The sequence below is a fragment of the Papio anubis genome, chromosome 3 (assembly GCF_008728515.1).
Source record: "Papio anubis isolate 15944 chromosome 3, Panubis1.0, whole genome shotgun sequence".
Lineage (NCBI taxonomy): Eukaryota > Metazoa > Chordata > Mammalia > Primates > Cercopithecidae > Papio > Papio anubis.
In genome coordinates, this window is record NC_044978.1 from 177,071,698 (window position 1) to 177,089,114 (window position 17,417).

A 17,417-nucleotide genomic window follows, 5' to 3' on the forward strand; every position below is an offset into this window, starting at 1 on the left:
CGGCAGGAAGCTTATATACTGTCTTAACACATTCTGTTCCCCTACCTGGAATGCCTTCCCCTCTGCAGGCACCTCTCTCAGGCCCACCTGTAGGATGCTTTACCCACAGTCTCTGGATGTCCTCCCTCCTGGCAAGAGGCAGAGGCCACTCCCTCCCACAGGGCCACTGCTCCCAGCAAACACTTGCCCTTGTCCATAGCTCCCTGCGGGTGGCTGTGTGTCTCATGCATTTTGCATTGTCCACGCCCTTCACAGGGCCCAGACATAATCAGCAGAGGAAGAAAACCACAGGATGAAACAGTCCCAACAACCAGCACCAGTCAAGATCCAAGACAGCACGAAAAGCCAGCTGGCAGAAACATGATATTGTCCACTGTCCGTCTCTGGGACAACCTAGGTCCTTCTTGCCTCTTTGTCCTCCTCAGTTGACAAAGTCGTTGAGGAAGGGGGAGGGCCTCCACTTTGTTCCTCCCGGTGTGGAATTCTGACCGTGTGTGTGTGTGTGTGTGTGTGTGTGTGTGTGTGTGTGTGTGTTGGGTTCTGTTAAATGCTTGAGACTGAGACGGGGAAAAAGCCATTCCCTTGCTTAAGCCCAAAGGGTTTCTCCTGACCAGTGAGTCATCCTCATGGCAGATGCCTAGGCAGATTTCTAAAGCTAAGTGAGAGAAATCTCTTCTTCACCTGCTGCAGGGAGGCATCAAAGTGCCAGAAAGGTGGCTTCCGTGGGTCCCTGAGGCCCATGGCAGGGGCCAGAGTCTGACACCTGCTTTCCCTGGGTTGGGGGCGGGGTGCCTCTGCCAAGAGCCCGGGTTCAGACCAGGCTGGCCTGTGGTCAAAGGCACACTTAGACCCTGACTGGAGAGTTGGGGTGAGTTACCAGAGACCCACTAGGTCACCTGTCAAAGTCGGCTAGCCCTCCTGGGGGTTTTGAAATCAGAGCATCCGCGGCAAGTTCCCAGGCTGTGCCTGGGGCTCAAGGCGGTGACTGCTCCTGTGCTCTTGGCTTAATCCCGGGATTCTCAGTCGGCTGATGGAAAACGCCCCCGACCCTCCGTAGTGCCACAGGGAAGTCCCTGGAAACGGTGTGAAAAAGTATCAACTTCGGGGGATGCCTCCACCGCGTCCAGCGCCGGACAGGGCCCAGCTCCTGGCCCAGTTGTCCAGGAGGCACCGATCCCCGCAGCCGGCCTCCTCCCCCGCGGGTTCCACTCCCATTTCGGCCTCGCCCCCACACCCCATAGTCTTTCATCCGCGAGTCCTGCAGGCAGGTCGGGTTGGAGGTCTGCAAACAAGACCCTCTCTGGGAAGCTGCGACAGCGGCTGCGCTCGGAGTTTGCGGGCGCAGGTCAGGCTAGAACCACCCCCCTTCTCTCTGAGTCCCGGAATCGTCCCAGCGGCCCCTCCTCTGTGCCCAGGATGCTCGGGCGGCGGCTGCGGTGGGACCTCCGCCTTCTCTTCCGACCAGACCGGAGGAACCTTTCCGCCTCCCTCCGCGCGGCGCACTGAGCGCTCTTTGCCCAGAAAGACTTCCCTCCCGCTGCCTGGGGCAGCCTCGTCCTGGGCACCCGCACCCCAGCCCTGGGAGAGCGCTACTCCGCCTCTCGCACCACCGAAAACCTCCTCCTCCTCCTCTTGGGTACGCGCCCCCTTTATACGCGGACGCGCCCTCTTTTGGCCGCGCCCTCTTTTGGTCGCCCCCTCCCCAACCCAGCGCTCAGGAGCGCCCTGCTCTGGCGTCTGCCACCACCCAGCGCCTCCTGGACTCATCCCCACAAACCCTTGAACCTCCTCAGGACCCCCAGGTGAGCGCGGCGCGCTGCGGGCGGGGACCCTCTCTGAACCTTCCCGCACCCCTGGGGGTCGCTGTGTCTCTAGGGTCCCCGCCTCCCCTTTCTCCTTTCTGAGCGCCTCGCCCCCAGGCCGCCGCCCGGGGTGGCGCAGCCCGCAGCCCTCACGCTCCGGACGCCCTCCGCCGCTCCGAGGCCCCCTCGGGGTGCGTCCTCTCCCTGTCCCCTGTTCCCTCCCCCAGCTCAGGGCGGGCGCGAGGTCCCAGGGGAGGCTCCCGCCCAGCCCCGCACTCCTTTGTGCGGCCGGGCGGGCGCTGCGTCAAGGCAGAGGCGCGGCCACACGCGCGCACCCACCCGCGCGCACCCAGCCCCCGGGAGCGGCAGGAAGGGAGGCGGCGGCGCGAGGAGGAGGGAGCGGCCGCGGAGCCCAATCGCTCGCTCCCCTTCCCGGGTCCGCGCGCGGCGCCGCCTCCGCCATTGCTGCGAGCAGGAGCAGGCGACGCGGAGCTCGGTGCGCGGAGCTCGGAACGCTGAGCTGACCTGCCGGAGCCGGGCGCGGGTGAGTGCGGCCGGCCGCGCCTGGGCTCGCCGAGGCCGGACCTTGCCTGCCCGGGAGAGGGGCCCGGGGGATTCCCATCTCCCCGAGTGCGCGGGACGGGGCTGTGGACGGCGGGTCGCCCAGGTGCGGCTGCCCCAGGACGGGGAACCAGGTCTGGAGGGGCTGGGCAGGGGCGGCGCCCCCTCCCCTGGCCGCTGTGCGCCCTTGCGCCTGGCGCTTGGGTCCTGCGAGATGAAGGTCTAGAAATACACAGCACCCTCCGACCCCCGCATCAGGCCGTGACCACCGCGTCCCCACGACCCCTCCCCGAGACCAAGCGGGACGGCGGTGGGTGTGGGTGCCCGCTTTCCCCAGCCCCGCCCGGGTCTTGCTTGCGGTGACTCCCCCCGGCCCTCCCTCCGCAGGCTGCAGCCTCGGAGCTCCCGGAACGATGGTGAAGTTGGGGAACAATTTTGCGGAGAAGGGCACCAAGCAGCCGCTGCTGGAGGATGGCTTCGACACCATTCCCCTGATGACGCCCCTCGATGTCAATCAGCTGCAGTTCCCGCCCCCGGATAAGGTAAGCCCCCCCGCCCCTCCACGTTGCCGGGTGCGCACCCCCAAATCTCGCACGGTGGCCGCAACAAAAGAAACGCGCCGCGTGCACTGGGTACGCGAAGTGGGGGCGGGCTCGGGAGGCCGAAGGGAGCGCGGCGAGGACAGTGTACCCGCGCGGGATTCTGCCTTAGATGATATCCTAGTCCTGACAGTGGAACGCGGTGGGGCAAGATTCCTTCGCGTTTTTCCTGGGAGCCCCGCAGCTGCCCTGCTCCTCCCTTGCCCCGTGGCCCCAGGGGCTCTGGATCGGGGGTGAGCCTTGGGGCGGACGAGGCTGCCCCCGTACCTTCCCGGGTGTGGCAGTTTTAGCCCGACTTGCCCCACCGAGGCGGGGGAGCGTTCTCCTTGGTCAGATGGCCCCTCCCCAGGGCTGAATTGTTCTCGCCCTTTCTGCCTGCCCCTGCCAGGCTGGCGCTAGGTGCAGGAGGGTGTGCGCGCTCACACAGGGTCTCCTTCCTCTTTGTTCCTTTTGTGAAATCTGCAAATAAGTGCCTGGGCTCGCTCAGTATTGGTGTCACTGGGAACAACCATTCATCCACCTTTCCCCAAAGTGTTTTCTGCTGAATTTAAAGAATCTCCTCTTTTTGAATATAGCATCCAATTAAGTAGTTTCTATTTGCTAAGAATAATATTTCCAGGAGTTAACACTTGAAAATGTAAATAGATCTTTGCATGTCTAGGCAATTGTACTGTAAAACTCATATCTAAGACCGTAGACACAGCATCTGTTCTCAGCATCTTGCTGCCGCTTACAAACCACCGCAGCCACCAATAATTCCCGGAAGTGCTTTTCTATTTATTTTCTCATTTAGTCCCTGGTAAAGGGGCTCTGAGTCAGGGCTCTGCCTTCCTTCCAGCAAGTTGGTGATTGCTGGCGGGGCGGGTGTTGTGGGGTGGGGGTGTCCCGGTGGGGGCCCTAACCCCTGTGAAGGTGTCCTCCCAGCTTTATTGTGTGTGTTATCGGGGGAGGGAGGCAGGAGCGGAAGAGGCTGGCAGCAGGGGTTTCAGTTCAAGAAAGGGGGATCAACTGGCCACACCTGTGCCCCCCAGGCCATGGTGATGCCACTCTGGGCCACTGATGGTCCAGGCTAGGCTTTGCAGGAGGGGCAGGGTTGCCTGAGGCCTCAGCTTTCGCTCCACCCCTCCCTGTCTAGGCATCAGACTTGTCCAGTTAGCATTGCCTGGCCCCGAGGCCCCCACGCCCCCTCCTGCCTCGGCCCCCAGCTGCTTGGCTGAGGAGCAGTGGCGCCTGTGCCAGGAACTCCGTGTCCTGAGGCAGCACCTCTATCAAGTGATTCCCCTCACTTGGCCTGAGCCTCCTCTCTCATCCTGGGTCTGTTCCATTCCAGAACCATTTGGCACGGTTGGTTTATACAGGGAGGAGGGTTTCAGGCAGGTATGAAATCCTCACCAACTAATCAGGTCGACCAGGCGTAGCCTAGGCAGCTAGAAAAGGGATGAGTCTCCTCTGTCTGCAAGTGTCCAAAGAGGGGCAACCAGTCTCAGGTCCAGCCAGGACTTCCAGCCAGGACTGAGTGTGGGTACAGGGCTATGGCTTTGGGATCATTTTCCAGATGGCTTCTAAGGTCGCAATGAGGAAACTGAGCCTCGGAGCATTTATGGGACATGCCCAAGGTCACTGGGCTGAAGGTTACAGTCCTCCAGGATGCAAAAGTTTCTGGCGGTGCCTCTTACTCCACCCTGCTTGGAGCCAGATGTCGCTCATGTAAGACCTCTCTTAACCTGAACAACAGCAACGTGTTGCTAACAGTCAGAGTTCAGGGAGGCGATGTCACCTGTTCCAGGTGACATGGCTTCTGAGGGGTGGTGACACAGTTGGACTGTAAACAAGAATCTGTTCTGAGAACGTGTATGGAGTGCTGAGGTGCTGGAGGGGCAGCGGTGACAGCAGTCACAGTGCTGGCAGCAGAGTGGTCTCCCCTCACATTTGCTGGATGCTTATTCTGCACCAGGAACTATTCTGCCGGTTTAAATTCTATTTTTAGGTTTATTACAGGTTTAAATTCTTTTGATGCGTTGACATGTCATGAGGTCACTACCAACGTTACCCCCATTTTGCAGGTGTGGAAATGCAGGCACAGAGAGTTTGAGAATTGCCCGAGGTAACCTAGCCTGTTCGTGGCAGGTGCAGATAGAACCCAGGTCGACAGAATATGAATGCGGCCCCCACACAGGGTGGAGGTTTCTGTGGGTTTCCTCGTCTTCAGCAGTAGCCTTGTTCCCATTCATTGGCCAGTCTAGGCCTGCGTGCTCAAGGTCACATGGCTAGTTGGGTCCAGTTGGGGTTTAAGAATGACAAGGTGGCACCCAACCACTGCCTCAAGAAATGGGTGCCTCACAGGGGTGGGTGCCCAGGCCAGCCCATGCCAGGCACCCCCTCCCTCTCCATCACAGGAGCACTGGGTGGAAAAGGAGTTGGGGTCCAGGGGCCAAGAGTGTGGTTATAAGGTTTATGGCTCTTGGGATCATTTTTCAGTGACACCTGGAATGGGCTCTGCTGTTCTTTCTCCCCAAGGCTGGCTTTGGGGGTCACAGTGCCGGCTGAGAGGCCCTCTGGCTGCCCGCCGGGGGCTGACCATCCCCAGTTGCTGGGGTCTCTTTGTTCTGCCCTGGGCCCCACCATGGTGGAGATGGTGACAGATCGCCCAATGAAGGGAGCCTTGTCCCTCGAGGGAGAAGAGCTTGGAGGTGGCTGACTGTCTCTAGTGCAACAGCCTGTCCTGGAACCTGGCTTGGGGAATGAAGTTTGGGGATTAGAGACCTATAACGCCTTGACACTGCTCCTGAACACCTCCCAGTCCAGTGGGACAGAGAAGTAAACAGTCCTTGGCAACGGGTGTGGGGAGTGATGAAGGCAGCGCCGCTGAGGCCAGGGTTGTGAGTGTCCCGGGTGGGGAGGCTTCCTGGGTCCATCTGAAGCTGCTCGAGTGTAGGGAGATGCAAGGGCTGGTTTCCAGGTTGGACAAACATCCTTCTGCCTCACAGTAGGGGGTGGAGGGGAATGAGAGCAGGGAGACCCTTTAGGGGCTGTGGCAGGGGCAGAGGGAGAGGAGGATGTGGGGGTGGAGACAAAGAGGTTGATCCTGGATCTGTTTCCTGACAGGCTGGCAACCAGCTTCTCCAGCCAGTCCTGGAGGGCTGTGGACAGTGACCTCAGACCTCCTCTTCTTGTGCCCATGGTGGCATGGCAAGGCCAGTGAAAAAGCAGGTGCAGTCTCCCAGCTTCCTGGGCCAAGCCAGGCTTCGGCTCTGGTGGGTGAAAGGAGCACTGGGTTAGGAGTCAGATGCCAGGCTGCATCCCTGCCCTGCCGCCTATGAGCTGCGTGACCTTGGCCGATGAGCTTACCTTCTGTGGCCCTCGGTTATAATGTTTCCCTCCTGCGACTGCTATCAGGATTATTAATGGGACATTTCTCTGAAAGTCCTGGCACAGAGGAGATTTCCAAAAAGTAGTGGCTGTTCCCGTTCTTCTTGTGGATTTCTTCCTGGCCAATGGTGACTTCAAATGTGGGAGCTCCCAGACCCACCCTCTTTGGGCAGATCGTCTGAATGCATCTGACTTTTGTTTCTCTGTTTCCTGGATAAGGTGGTCGTGAAAACTAAGACCGAGTATGAACCTGACCGCAAGAAAGGGAAAGCACGTCCTCCCCAAATTGCTGAGTTCACCGTCAGCATCACGGAGGGTGTCACCGAGAGGTTTAAGGTGAGTGGTCCTGTGGTGGGGGAGATGCTGCTGTTGCCCCCAGAAGGGGTCCGCTGAGCTGCAGAGATGCCCTGCAGAGAGGCCCAGGGTATCATGCTGTTTGTTTGGGCTGATCCCAGCTGTGCACACCCAGTAGCTTCTGGCTACCTGCCAAGATGTTGTCCTTGTGCTTTTTGAACATTTCTTTCTTCCTTTCCTCTTCCAAAATGATCACAGGGAAAACCCACCCACGAACTGTCTTTTAGACAAAGGTTATAAACATATGAAAAATCACTTACCAAACATTAAAATATTTACTTAACAGTTCCAGGAAGGAAGCAGACAATAACAAAAAGATAACGCACAGCGCTGATCACATGCCCGACGGGGGTCCCAGCCCTTTACCTAGTGAGCTCATCTGAGCAACCCTCCTGGCACACCAGTACTATCTGTACAACCCATTTTACTGATGGAGAGGTTGAGGCACAGAGTGGTCACAGCTCTACACAGCAGAGCCAGGATCCCATCTGCAGGGGATCTGGCTTTGGGCCTGTGTGTATCCTCCATCCTTCCCCCTATCCCGATGGGATGAAGGGGTGCTGCTCAGAGCGGGAGGGTTCCAGCCTGTCTGGGTGGGAGGAACGTTCTTGTCAGCCTGGCTGCCTTCAGAGGCCGCGTTGGTTGAAGAACAAGCTGGGATGTTTTATCAGGAAACTCATTCTTTGGGAAACATGAGAGAGAGGGTAAAGCAGTAGCCTCATCCAGATTCAAGGCGGTGAATTGAGAGACATCGGTGGGCCCCAGGCCTTGCAGAGCGGCCCTGTCTGGCTCTCTGGTCACCCTCCACTTGACCGCATGAGCAGTTTGCTTGTGCTGGGGGCACAGGAACTCCCACCCCCAACCCCTGCAGTGTCCAGAGCACCTGTGGGTATGGCATCATATTTGATCTCTGTGACAACCTTGTGGATCACAGAAGGCGGGACTGGGGGCCATCCCTGGTTACCAGATGAAGCTGGAGCCACAGAGGGACTGGGGAAGCCAGGGCGTAATCTGACTTTCAGTCCCTCCTTCTTCCTGTTGCCACACACTGCCTGTCAGGGCCTGCCTGGTCCAGCGGGTCCTGTGAGTATTGCTGTGGGGCGATTACTTGTGTCAGCTCAGCGAATCCTCCCAGCAGCCCTCTGCCTGCTACCTACTAATAGTAGGTACTATTTGTATTACCGGTATTACAGATGGGGAAGTCGAGGCACAGAGCAGTCTGTGTCTGTCCCTGCTGGTATGTAAGGATGTCGTGTGTGCTGAGAGGCTCTTTTGGTGGCTCCTGGCTCAGCTGTTCATATGTGTTTGAGGTTCATGGCCAGGGCCAAGACATACTGACCCGAGGTCAAACCTGTCTTCTGTGCTGGCCAGTGGGATTAGCGTGTGCCTTATTTGCTGCCACTCACCTGTCCTGTCCCATCTGTACCTGGGTTTGGCTGCTACCCCTGGTTGAGGCAGGAGTGGCCTTGATTTCAAGGTCACGGTGCCCTCTGTCCTGATGGCTAAACGCTGTCTGATGTCTGAGTGTGTCTGGGTTTCTCAGGCCCGCCTTGCCCTTTGCTTTCCCAGCCCCGGCATTTTAGATCCCCACAGAGCAGGGCGCAGTGTGACACTTGAACAGCTATTGCTTCATCTGTTGAGTGTCTATGGTGTGCCAGGCTCTGTCCCCAACCTCTGGTGTTCTTCATTTGTACTTTTCCCACATGACCACCTGAAACAGGTCCCCAGGTCTCTTGCCTAAGGAATGGGTGACGCAAATTTGCCACCAGGGCCCTTGACAGCCTTGGCTGGGACTCTGTGGTTACCCAGCCCCTGTTGCCCAGAACCTGAAGGCTCAGAAGACCATGGGCGATTGTGCTTGTCCCAGTAGACTGGCTGCTGGCCGCAGAGGCCCTGCCTCGTCTCCCTGCCTCCACCTCCTGTGGCTGTCTGAGAAGGCGATGTATGCAGTAGGTGCTCAGTACATGACTGTACTGGACTAAGTCCGCTGGGTGTGTTCCTCTGCTTAGTTTTCCTGGCTTCCTTTATGATTCACAACCACCCTGAAGGGGGTGGCACTGGCCCCTTCACATATAAGGCTGTTGAGCCCCAGGTGGCCCCAGGGTGGCTGGGTGCTCCCTCTGGAACTCTGTGGCTTCAAAGCCAAGCCTTCCCACCATCCCTCCCCACTCCCATGGGATGCCTGCTGCTTCCCAGACCCCATCCCTTCCATCTCCTCCCAGGACAGGTGCAGATCACACCTCTGCCGGGAAGCCTCCTAGGTCCCTCTCAGTTGCAACAAACCTCAGCGTCCTGTTTCCAGTGCCCTTTGTAGCCAGGCCGCGACAGCATGTAACAGTGACGGAGTGCTGCATGAGCTGGACTCTGCTTCGCACTCCTATGCTCATATTACCTCATTTAATCTTCATAAACACCTCAGGAGGTAGGCACCCTCATAGCTCCATTTTACATAGAGGGGAAACTGAGGCAGACAGCCTTGGCTGCCTGCTCTCGGCTGTGGCACCAGAGCTCCTTGGCTTCTTGGAGAAGTGGGTTTGCGTGGGAGCCCTCACCCCAGGCGCCATCGCTGTTGAGCCATTCTGCTTCTACAAATCCTTTTCCTTTGTTGATTCAAAACCCTTGCTCTGCTGCCTAGAGCCACACAGAATGTGTGGCGCCCTCCTTCCCCAGCCCCAAGGCCTTCAGAGACCTGGCAGGCTCAGGTATCCCGGAAGCCTCCCCAGTGTACAGCTTCTTTTTCTCATGTTTCTTCCTGAGTCCTGGTTTCCAGACTCCCTTCCCCCAGGTGTCCTCTTTTGAGGGTCTGGGTTGGGTTTTCTTCTCTTTGGGTGCAAAACCTGTGACCAGATGTGTCCTGGCAAGGTCCATTGGTGTGGCCCTTCCAAGCACAGGCCCCTCAGCCTGAACGGGTGACCTGAGGAGGGGAACAAGGCCATAGAGACCCCCTGAGCCAAGAATGTCAGCCAAAAATGAAGGCTTCGGGACTCTTTGTGCAGACAGAACTTACTCATCAGCTGCTCCGTGCCAGCCACGGTAAGAGCTCCTTGATATCATCTCCCTGGCGCTTCTTGCACGCACAGTAACAGCTTGATAAGTAAATGGATGACTAATCGTGCTGCTGGCCTCCCGTGAATGGGGGACTTGGCAAGATTTCCTGGGTCTGCCTGTGGGTCCTTGCTTGTTGAGTAAGTTCAGTGGCAGCTCGTCGGATTGAGCCCTCTCTCGGGGCCATGCTTGCATGGAAGCCTCTAACAGGTGATGCCTGCCACTTATCACCAAGTCAGACAGGTGACCTGCTCAAGGCCACACAGTCAGTCAGTGGCAGAGGCACAGTAGGAGCTGGGCAGGAGGCTCTAGAAGCCTGTTGCTGTGGCATACTTCAGCCAACTAGCTTGTCCAGGAAGCCTGCAGACTGGACTTTTGCAGCTGAACAACGTGCATTCTAAGGGCGTCTCTTCCCTGTGCCTGCTCCGAGCCCCTTCTCAACTGGGAAGGAGATTTACCTAACTCCCTGCCCACTTGTTGTGGGGTGGATGTGAGAGGCAACCTCAAAAGTGCTGTTTCCCCAGGTGTATCTGGATCTACCTGTCAGCATCAGCTGAAGTTTGATTTTAACACAGGGACCCTGAAGCCCAGGGTGATGCGTTTTAACAAATGCTTTCCAGGTGATCCTAATGTATCCCAAGTTTTTGAACCTTCTCGATGGTAGTCCATTCTGGCACAGAAGCCGGGAAGGGTGAGGAGAGCTGGTGCCTTTTGGGAATGCTAAGGGTGCCTACCTTTCTGGAATGTTCTCCCAGCTTTTTATTGTCCAGGTGGATTTCTGGCATCCCTGAACATGTGCACACAACGAGTCGTGCTGCTGTTGTGTGAAGCTGCAGCTGGTTGAGGGCTGGGGGTCTCTCTTTCTGAAACGGGAGCACATGGGGAGCAGGCTATGCTGGAGACACGGGCATGATGGAGGGTCCAGAATAGAGATCTGCCTTCCCTGGCTTGTGTGCCCCCCTGCCAGGGCCCAGTCGAAGCTGTGGTTGGGACAGAGCATCTTCCTCGTCCTGCTAGTGACTGGACAGCTTCTGTGCAGCTCCCTGGCCCAGCCATCATCTTAGCTCTTTCATCTCCGTGCGTGAATCGCAGGAATGGAATCTCACCTTTCTGACGTTGAAGCGATAGGTAAATCGTTTGTTCCCTCCTGTCTCTAATTTGTGTAGCTCAGGAGACCTCATCTTTATAGGCCTTTGGATGGCATCCTTGAAACGGAGTGTCTTTTTGGATGCAGCTTTCTGATTGTCACTTGGGGATTAATCTCTTGGCTGTGAGGTTGCTAGGCTGGTTGCTAAGTAACTGCTGACTGGGAGAAGGTTCTGAGAGACTGCCACACAGGATGGCAGGAGGACTCCCCCAGCGGCGGCCAGCAGCTTGGGCTTCCAAAGAGGTTCTTGTCAACAAGGAAAGCAGTCGCTTAATTAATCGGAGGCATATTTACGCTGAGAATAAACACTGGCTGAGATGTTTCTCAAATTAACCAAACCTAAACATTTTTGAAATTGTGCTTCCCCACTGATGCCTGCAGAACGGCGGGTCGGGGCTGCTGGAGCCGCTGCTTGCGGTTCTCCTTCCGATCTGGAGACAGTCATTAGGGACCGTCATTAGGCAGGTGACAGGAAGGCTCCCTCAGGGCCCACTGCAGCCCTTTGTGCTTCTTGGTGCTGGTGATGACTGGCTGCTGACACTGGAGAGGTCTCCACACCCTGTTTGCCTGTGATGTGAGTTCAGGGTTGGGTGGTCCAGCCTTGCCCCTCACCGGCTACCATGTCACCCTGGGGCCGTGAGAGGTTCCAAGGTTGGCTTTGCACAGGAACACCTTTCACTGCCAGGGCAGAGCTGGGGAGCATATTGGCAGGAGAGACCTCGTCCGTCTGCGTGGTCCTCATGGTTGGCAGTCCAGACTCTGGTGGGGGTGTCCCTCTGTGTCCTGTCGCAGAGGACTCTGGGGGTGGTTTGTGTCTTTCCTTCACATCCCTAATGACCTTGAGCTTCCTGCGTGCCCATCTGTTTCCACACTCTCCAGTAAGCCCCTGGTGTGTTTCAAGATGCATTTCTTAAATATTTATGAACAGTGATGCCGTTTCCTTGGCATTCAGCAGTGGGAGTCGGGTTTCTTCCCGTGGGAGTGGTATTGGAGACCCTGAAAGTGTGTGTGGACGCCCCCTCACCTTTAGCTATGCGAGCATCTTGTGGGGTCCTCGGGCTGTGGTTGCGGAGCCCACCTTCCCCAGGCCAGCTGTAGTGTGGGGGCTTTGGCTGGATCGGATACCATGTGGGTTGAGTCATCTGTGTGTGTGTGTGTGTGTGTGTGTGTGTGTGTTCACTTTTGTGTGGGTTACCTAAAATATTTAGGGCTGTAAACGCTTGAAGATGTCGGGATTCATCTTCTTTTTCCAAGTTTTTTCCTTTTTTGTTTTAACTGCATTACTCAGCAGAAATGCTCATTTCCTTCTCCCGCCCTGTGAGGGTAGGAGGATGGGGAGAGTGACAGCAGCCGCCCAGCGCCATCGACCTGGCGCCATCGACCCAGTGCACGCCTGGGCTTGGGGTGCCATGACCACTGTCTCGTTCACTGTTAGTAACAGTCTCTGATGGTTGACCCTGCTGTCCTGATTTTGTAGGTGACGAATTAAGGCCAGAAATGTTAAGGAACAGGCCCAAGGTCACCCAGCTAATGAGGGTGACACACCAAAGCCCACTGTGTGCCATCCTCCACGCCAGTGGGGCCTGTAGGGCGACTCCCGTGCAGACCCTAAGCTGGGCAGTGGCCCCAGACCTGAGAGGGCAGACAGGAGCACAGCCAGTGCTGATGCTGCTCAGGCTGCACTGTCCAGACGGTGAGCGTTGCGAGAACGAGGCCACGGGCCACTGCCTTTCACTTCTGTGACCGTGTAATGCCCAGCCCAGGTGGGGCCCTTCTGTGAGTGACAGCACACACAGTGAGTGGTCAGGATGCTGGGTGACGGCCATCACCCAGGATCCCTGAGCCTCGAGGACACATGTTCCCTCCTTATCATCTTGTTATAAACGCACCCTGAGGCCCAGATCCTGTTTGTATTTCTCTGTGACCGGCTGTTCTTTCTAGAAAACACTCCCTTGCCTTCCGCTAGGGCTCACGGTCTCTTGTCAGCACCCCCACAATAGTTTGCGACACCTTCAGCCTCCTCCCTCTCTCCTCTGGCCCATTCTTTATTTTTTTATTTTTATTTTTTTTTTTATGTTTTGAGACGGAGTCCTGCTCTGTCACCCAGACTGGAGTGCAGTGGCACAATCTCGGCTTACTGCAACCTCCACCTCCCAGGTGCAAGCGATTCTCTTGCCTCAGCCTCCCAAGTAGCTGGGATTACAGGCGCCCGCCACTATGCCTGGCTAATTTTTGTATTTTTAGTAGAGATGGGGTTTCACCATCTTCGCCAGGCTGGTCTTGAATTCCTGACCTCGTGATCTACCTGCCTTGGCCTCCCAAAGTGCTGGGATTACAGGCATGAGCAACCATGCCCGGCCTGGCCCATTATTTAAAGAATGGTCTTTAAATAATTGTGGTAAAATATACAAAATATAAAACTTACCACTTTAAGGTAAGTGCCATATTAAATTCAGTGCCATTTAACACATTCACCGTGTTGTCCAACCATCATCACTAGCTAGTTCCAGCACATTTTTATCACCCCAAAAGGAGACCTGATTCCCATTAAGCAGTCACTCCCATGCCCCTTCCCCCAGCCCCTGGTAGCCACAAATCTGTTTTGTGTCCCTGTGATTTACCTATTCTAGACATGTCATAGAAATAGCATCTTATAAGTTGTGATGTGAACATCTATCTGGCCTCTTTCACTTAGCTTGCTATTTCAAAGCCCAGCTACATTGTAGCATTTGCAAGTGCTTCATTCCTTTTCACGGCTGAGTAATATTCCATTGTCCAATAGACCACATTTTGTTTATCCATTCATTGGTTGATAAGACGTTTGGGTTGTTTCCATATTTGGGCTGTTGTGAGTAGTGCTGCTATGAACATTCATTTACAAGTTTTTGTTTGAATACCTGTTGAATTTTTGGGGATATATGCCCAGGAGTAGAATTGTGGGGCCATGTGGTAATTTGATATTTAACATATTGTGGAGTTACCAAACTTCTCCACAGAGCTGTACCATTTTACATTCCCATTAGCAATGCACAGTGGTTTCAATTTCTCCACATCCTCACCAGCACTTGTTTTATTTTATTATAACCATCCTAGTGGATATGAAGTAGTATCTCATTGTGGTTTTGATTTGTATTTCCCTAGTGGCTAATGATGTTCTGCATCTTTTCATGTACTTCTTGGCCATTTGTATCTCTTCTTCAGAGAGATGTCTACTCAAATCCTTTTCCATTTTTTAATCAGGCTTTTTGTGTTTTTATTGTTGTTGTTGTTGTTTTTGAGACAGGGTCTCACTCCGTCACCCATCCTGGAGTGTAGTGGTGGGATCTCAGCTCACTGCATCCTCGACCTCCTGGGCTCAAGTAATCCTCCCACCTTAGCCCCTGGAGTAGCTGGAACTACAGGCATTCACCACCACACCCGGCTAATTTTTGTATTTTTTGTAGAGATGGGGTTTTACTATGTTGCCCAGGCTGCTCTCAGACTCCTGGACTCAAAGAATCCTCTCGCCTTAGCCTCCCAAAGTGCTGGGATTACAGATTGTGAGTCACCACACCCAGCCATGTTTTTGTTGTTGAGTTGTTAAGAGTTCCTTATATATTTTGGATACTAAGCCCTTATAAGATATGTGATTTGTTAATATTTTCTACCATTCTGTAGGTTCTTTTTTCACTTTCTTGCTCGTTTCTTTGATGCACAAAATTTTAAATTTTTGGTGAAGTATCATTTATTTTTTCTTCTATTGCTTGTATTTTTGGTGTCATATCTATCTAAGATAGTGGTCCCCAACCTTTTTGCACCAGGGACTGGTTTTGTGGAAGACAATTTTTCTACTGACCAGGGAGCAGGGGATGGTTTGGGGGTGAAGTGAGATCATCAGGCTTTAGATTCTCATAAGGATCATTAGGCATTAGATTCTCATAAGGAGAACACAACCTACGTCCCTTGCATGCACAGTTCACAGTAGGGTTCATGCTCCTATAAGAATCTAATGCTGCCACTGATCTGACAGGAGGCAGAGCTCAGGCAATAATGCTTGCTCACCTACCACTCACCTCCTGCTGTGCAGCCCAGTTCCTAACAGACCATGGACTGGTACTGGTCTGCAGCCCAGGGGTTCGGGACCCCCGATCTAAGACGCCATTGCCAAATCACATGAAGATTTTTTCCCTTGTGTTTTCTTCTAAGAGTTTTATGGCTTAGTTTTTATATTTAGATATTTGACCCATTTGAGTTAATTTTTGTATATGGTGTGAGGTAAGGGTCAATACCATTCTTTTGCATGTGGTCCTAACACCGTTGTTGAAGAGACTGTTCTTTCCTTATTGAATGAATAGTCTTGGCCCCCTTATTGACAATCAGTTGACCATGGACTCATAGTTTTGTTTCTGGACTCTCCATTGTATTACATGGATTTGTATATCTTGTCTTATGCCAATACCACTCTGTTTTGATTACTGTAGCTTTGTAGTAAGTTTTAAAATTGAGAACTCCTCCAGTTTGTTCTTTGTTTTCAAGACTGGTTTTGAAAACAGTTTTGACTCTTTAGGGTCCCTTGTAATTTCCATTTTCTGCAAACAAACAAACAAAAAAGCCTTTGGATTGTTGACAGATGGTTTTGAATCTGTAGATTAGTTTGGAAAGTGTTCCCATCCTAACAATATTAAGTTTTCCAATCTATGAACACAGTATGTCTTTCCCTTTAATTTCTTTCAAAAATTTCTTACAGTTTTCAGTGTACAAATTCTTTCACTTTTTAATGTAGGCGGTAAACTACAGAGGTATTAGTAGTACTTGTGAATTTGTCACCAGTGCAAATCACAGGTGTTTTTATATCACAATGCAGTTGTGGGACAATGTGATCTTGGGACAGTGTTTATTGCTCATAGTTCCTTTGAAGCCACAGTATCAGATCTTGTTCAATGTGTTAATAAATGCATATATATTATATGAAAAATTTATACTTTTGTAATATTTCTATACCAGTATTTCAGTATAATCAGTTTTCTTTGCAAGTGTATGTATTGTGTTTTTTGCATTTAAAACATCATTCTAAGGATTTGTGGTTTCACACAGCTGCCAAAGAGGTCAACGACACAAACCTGGTGGAGCCCTGCACCCACTGCTCCAGTGCACTGTCCCTTAACGCCCACAGCAGTGGGGGCTGGGCCACCTCGAGGCAACTGTGGGACGCACAGCAATGAGCACAAATCCCTGCCCAGCAGCTATAATCCCATTGCTCCTGCTTTAGAGCTTTTACTGCCAGCTGCACAGAAGTGATGTAAATTTCGGGATAATGTAGACCCTGCTGTAATACACACATGCATGCATGTCAGTGATAGGCATCTGTCCTTCAGATGACTGCTTGTGCTGTGAGGAATGCTAGCTTGTCACAAAGTGGCAGTTGCTTCCTGGGGTCCTGAAACACCCGCGACCTGTCTGCTTCCAGTGTCTTGATGTGGCAGACAGGCACCTTTGTCGCTGGGCTCGTGTTCCCTCTCCTGCAGGATGTGTGATGCTGCAGCCACACTGGTCATAGACACTAGGTTTTTTGATGCTTCAGGCCTGTGGCACAAACCATTTCTCCCTGCTGGACTCTCATTTCCCTCCTCCCTGGTAAGCTCCTCCTCCTTTCGGACATGGACCCCTCCTCCCAGAAGCCTTGCCTAGCAAAGTTAGCCAGGCTGGCTCTTTAGCAGTTCTCAGCCTGTGTTGGGAAGAGTTAACACCGGGGTGATGCTGTGGGACCCTACAGCCCTGCAGGGCTGCTCAGCCACATCAAAGCGCCTGAGAATGTGCCCTGGCTGCCTGGGGATTCTGTAAGAAGGAAGAAGGCGGGGACTTTTGGGACTGAGGTGCTTTGGCCATCATGGGCCCCTTCCTTCACTAAAAAAAGAGAAAATTTTGACTGCTTTGGTCTAAAGATCAATACAGTCCAGGCAGAGTTCCTCAGTATAGATTCACCAGCGTCAGTATGATGATGATGATTTTTTGAGACAGGGCCTTGCTTTGTCACCCAGGCTGGTGTGTAGTGGCACCATCTCGGCTCACTTCAGCCTCAAGCTCCCAGGCTGAAGCAATCCTCCCAAATCAGCCTCCTGAGCAGCTGGGACCACGGTGCATACCCCCATGCCCGGCTAATTTTTTATTTATTTTTATTTTTTGTAGAGATGAGTTATCCCTATGTTGCCCAGGCTGGTCTCGAACTCCTGGGCTCAAGTGATCCTCTCGCTTCGGCCTCCCAAAGTGCTGGGATTACAGCATGAGCCACAGCACCCAGCCTGCTATTCTTATTGTTTTCCTTTGATTTTTTTTTTTTTTTCTTCGAGATGGGGTTTTGCTCTGTGGCCCAGGCTGGAGTGCAGTCCACGATCTCAGCTCACTGTATCCTCCGCCTCCCAGGTTCCAACGATTCTCCTGCCTCAGCCCCCTGAGTAGCTGGGATTACAGACACCCATGACCATGCCTGATTAATTTTTGTATTTTTAGTAGAGTTGGGGTTTCACCATGTTGGCCAGGCTGGTCTCAAACTCCTGACCTCAG

General features: G+C 53.8%; 1 protein-coding gene and 1 long non-coding RNA gene across 5 annotated transcripts in view; both read left to right on the top strand.

The window, feature by feature from the left end:
• Positions 1-1,007: 1,007 nt before the first annotated feature.
• The window catches only part of NSG1 (neuronal vesicle trafficking associated 1), a 35,029-nt gene continuing 18,619 nt past the window's right edge, over positions 1,008-17,417 (top strand). The window contains exons 1-4 of one of the 4 annotated variants that reach the window (XM_009206517.3): positions 1,008-1,802; positions 2,278-2,346; positions 2,751-2,905; positions 6,551-6,667. In XM_009206517.3, the coding sequence (XP_009204781.1) occupies positions 2,777-2,905; positions 6,551-6,667 (246 nt within the window). In that variant the 5' untranslated portion in view covers positions 1,008-1,802; positions 2,278-2,346; positions 2,751-2,776. Of the gene's footprint in view, positions 1,803-2,227; positions 2,347-2,750; positions 2,906-6,550; positions 6,668-6,943; positions 7,769-17,417 lie in introns of those variants that run through there. The other 3 variants (XM_003898468.4, XM_003898467.5, XM_009206516.4) reach the window with 3 other exon arrangements.
• LOC103884203 lies at positions 7,764-12,981 on the top strand. The gene is made up of 3 exons (XR_646714.4): positions 7,764-7,847; positions 8,908-9,107; positions 9,533-12,981. It is a non-coding gene; the product is annotated as an uncharacterized LOC103884203 (long non-coding RNA).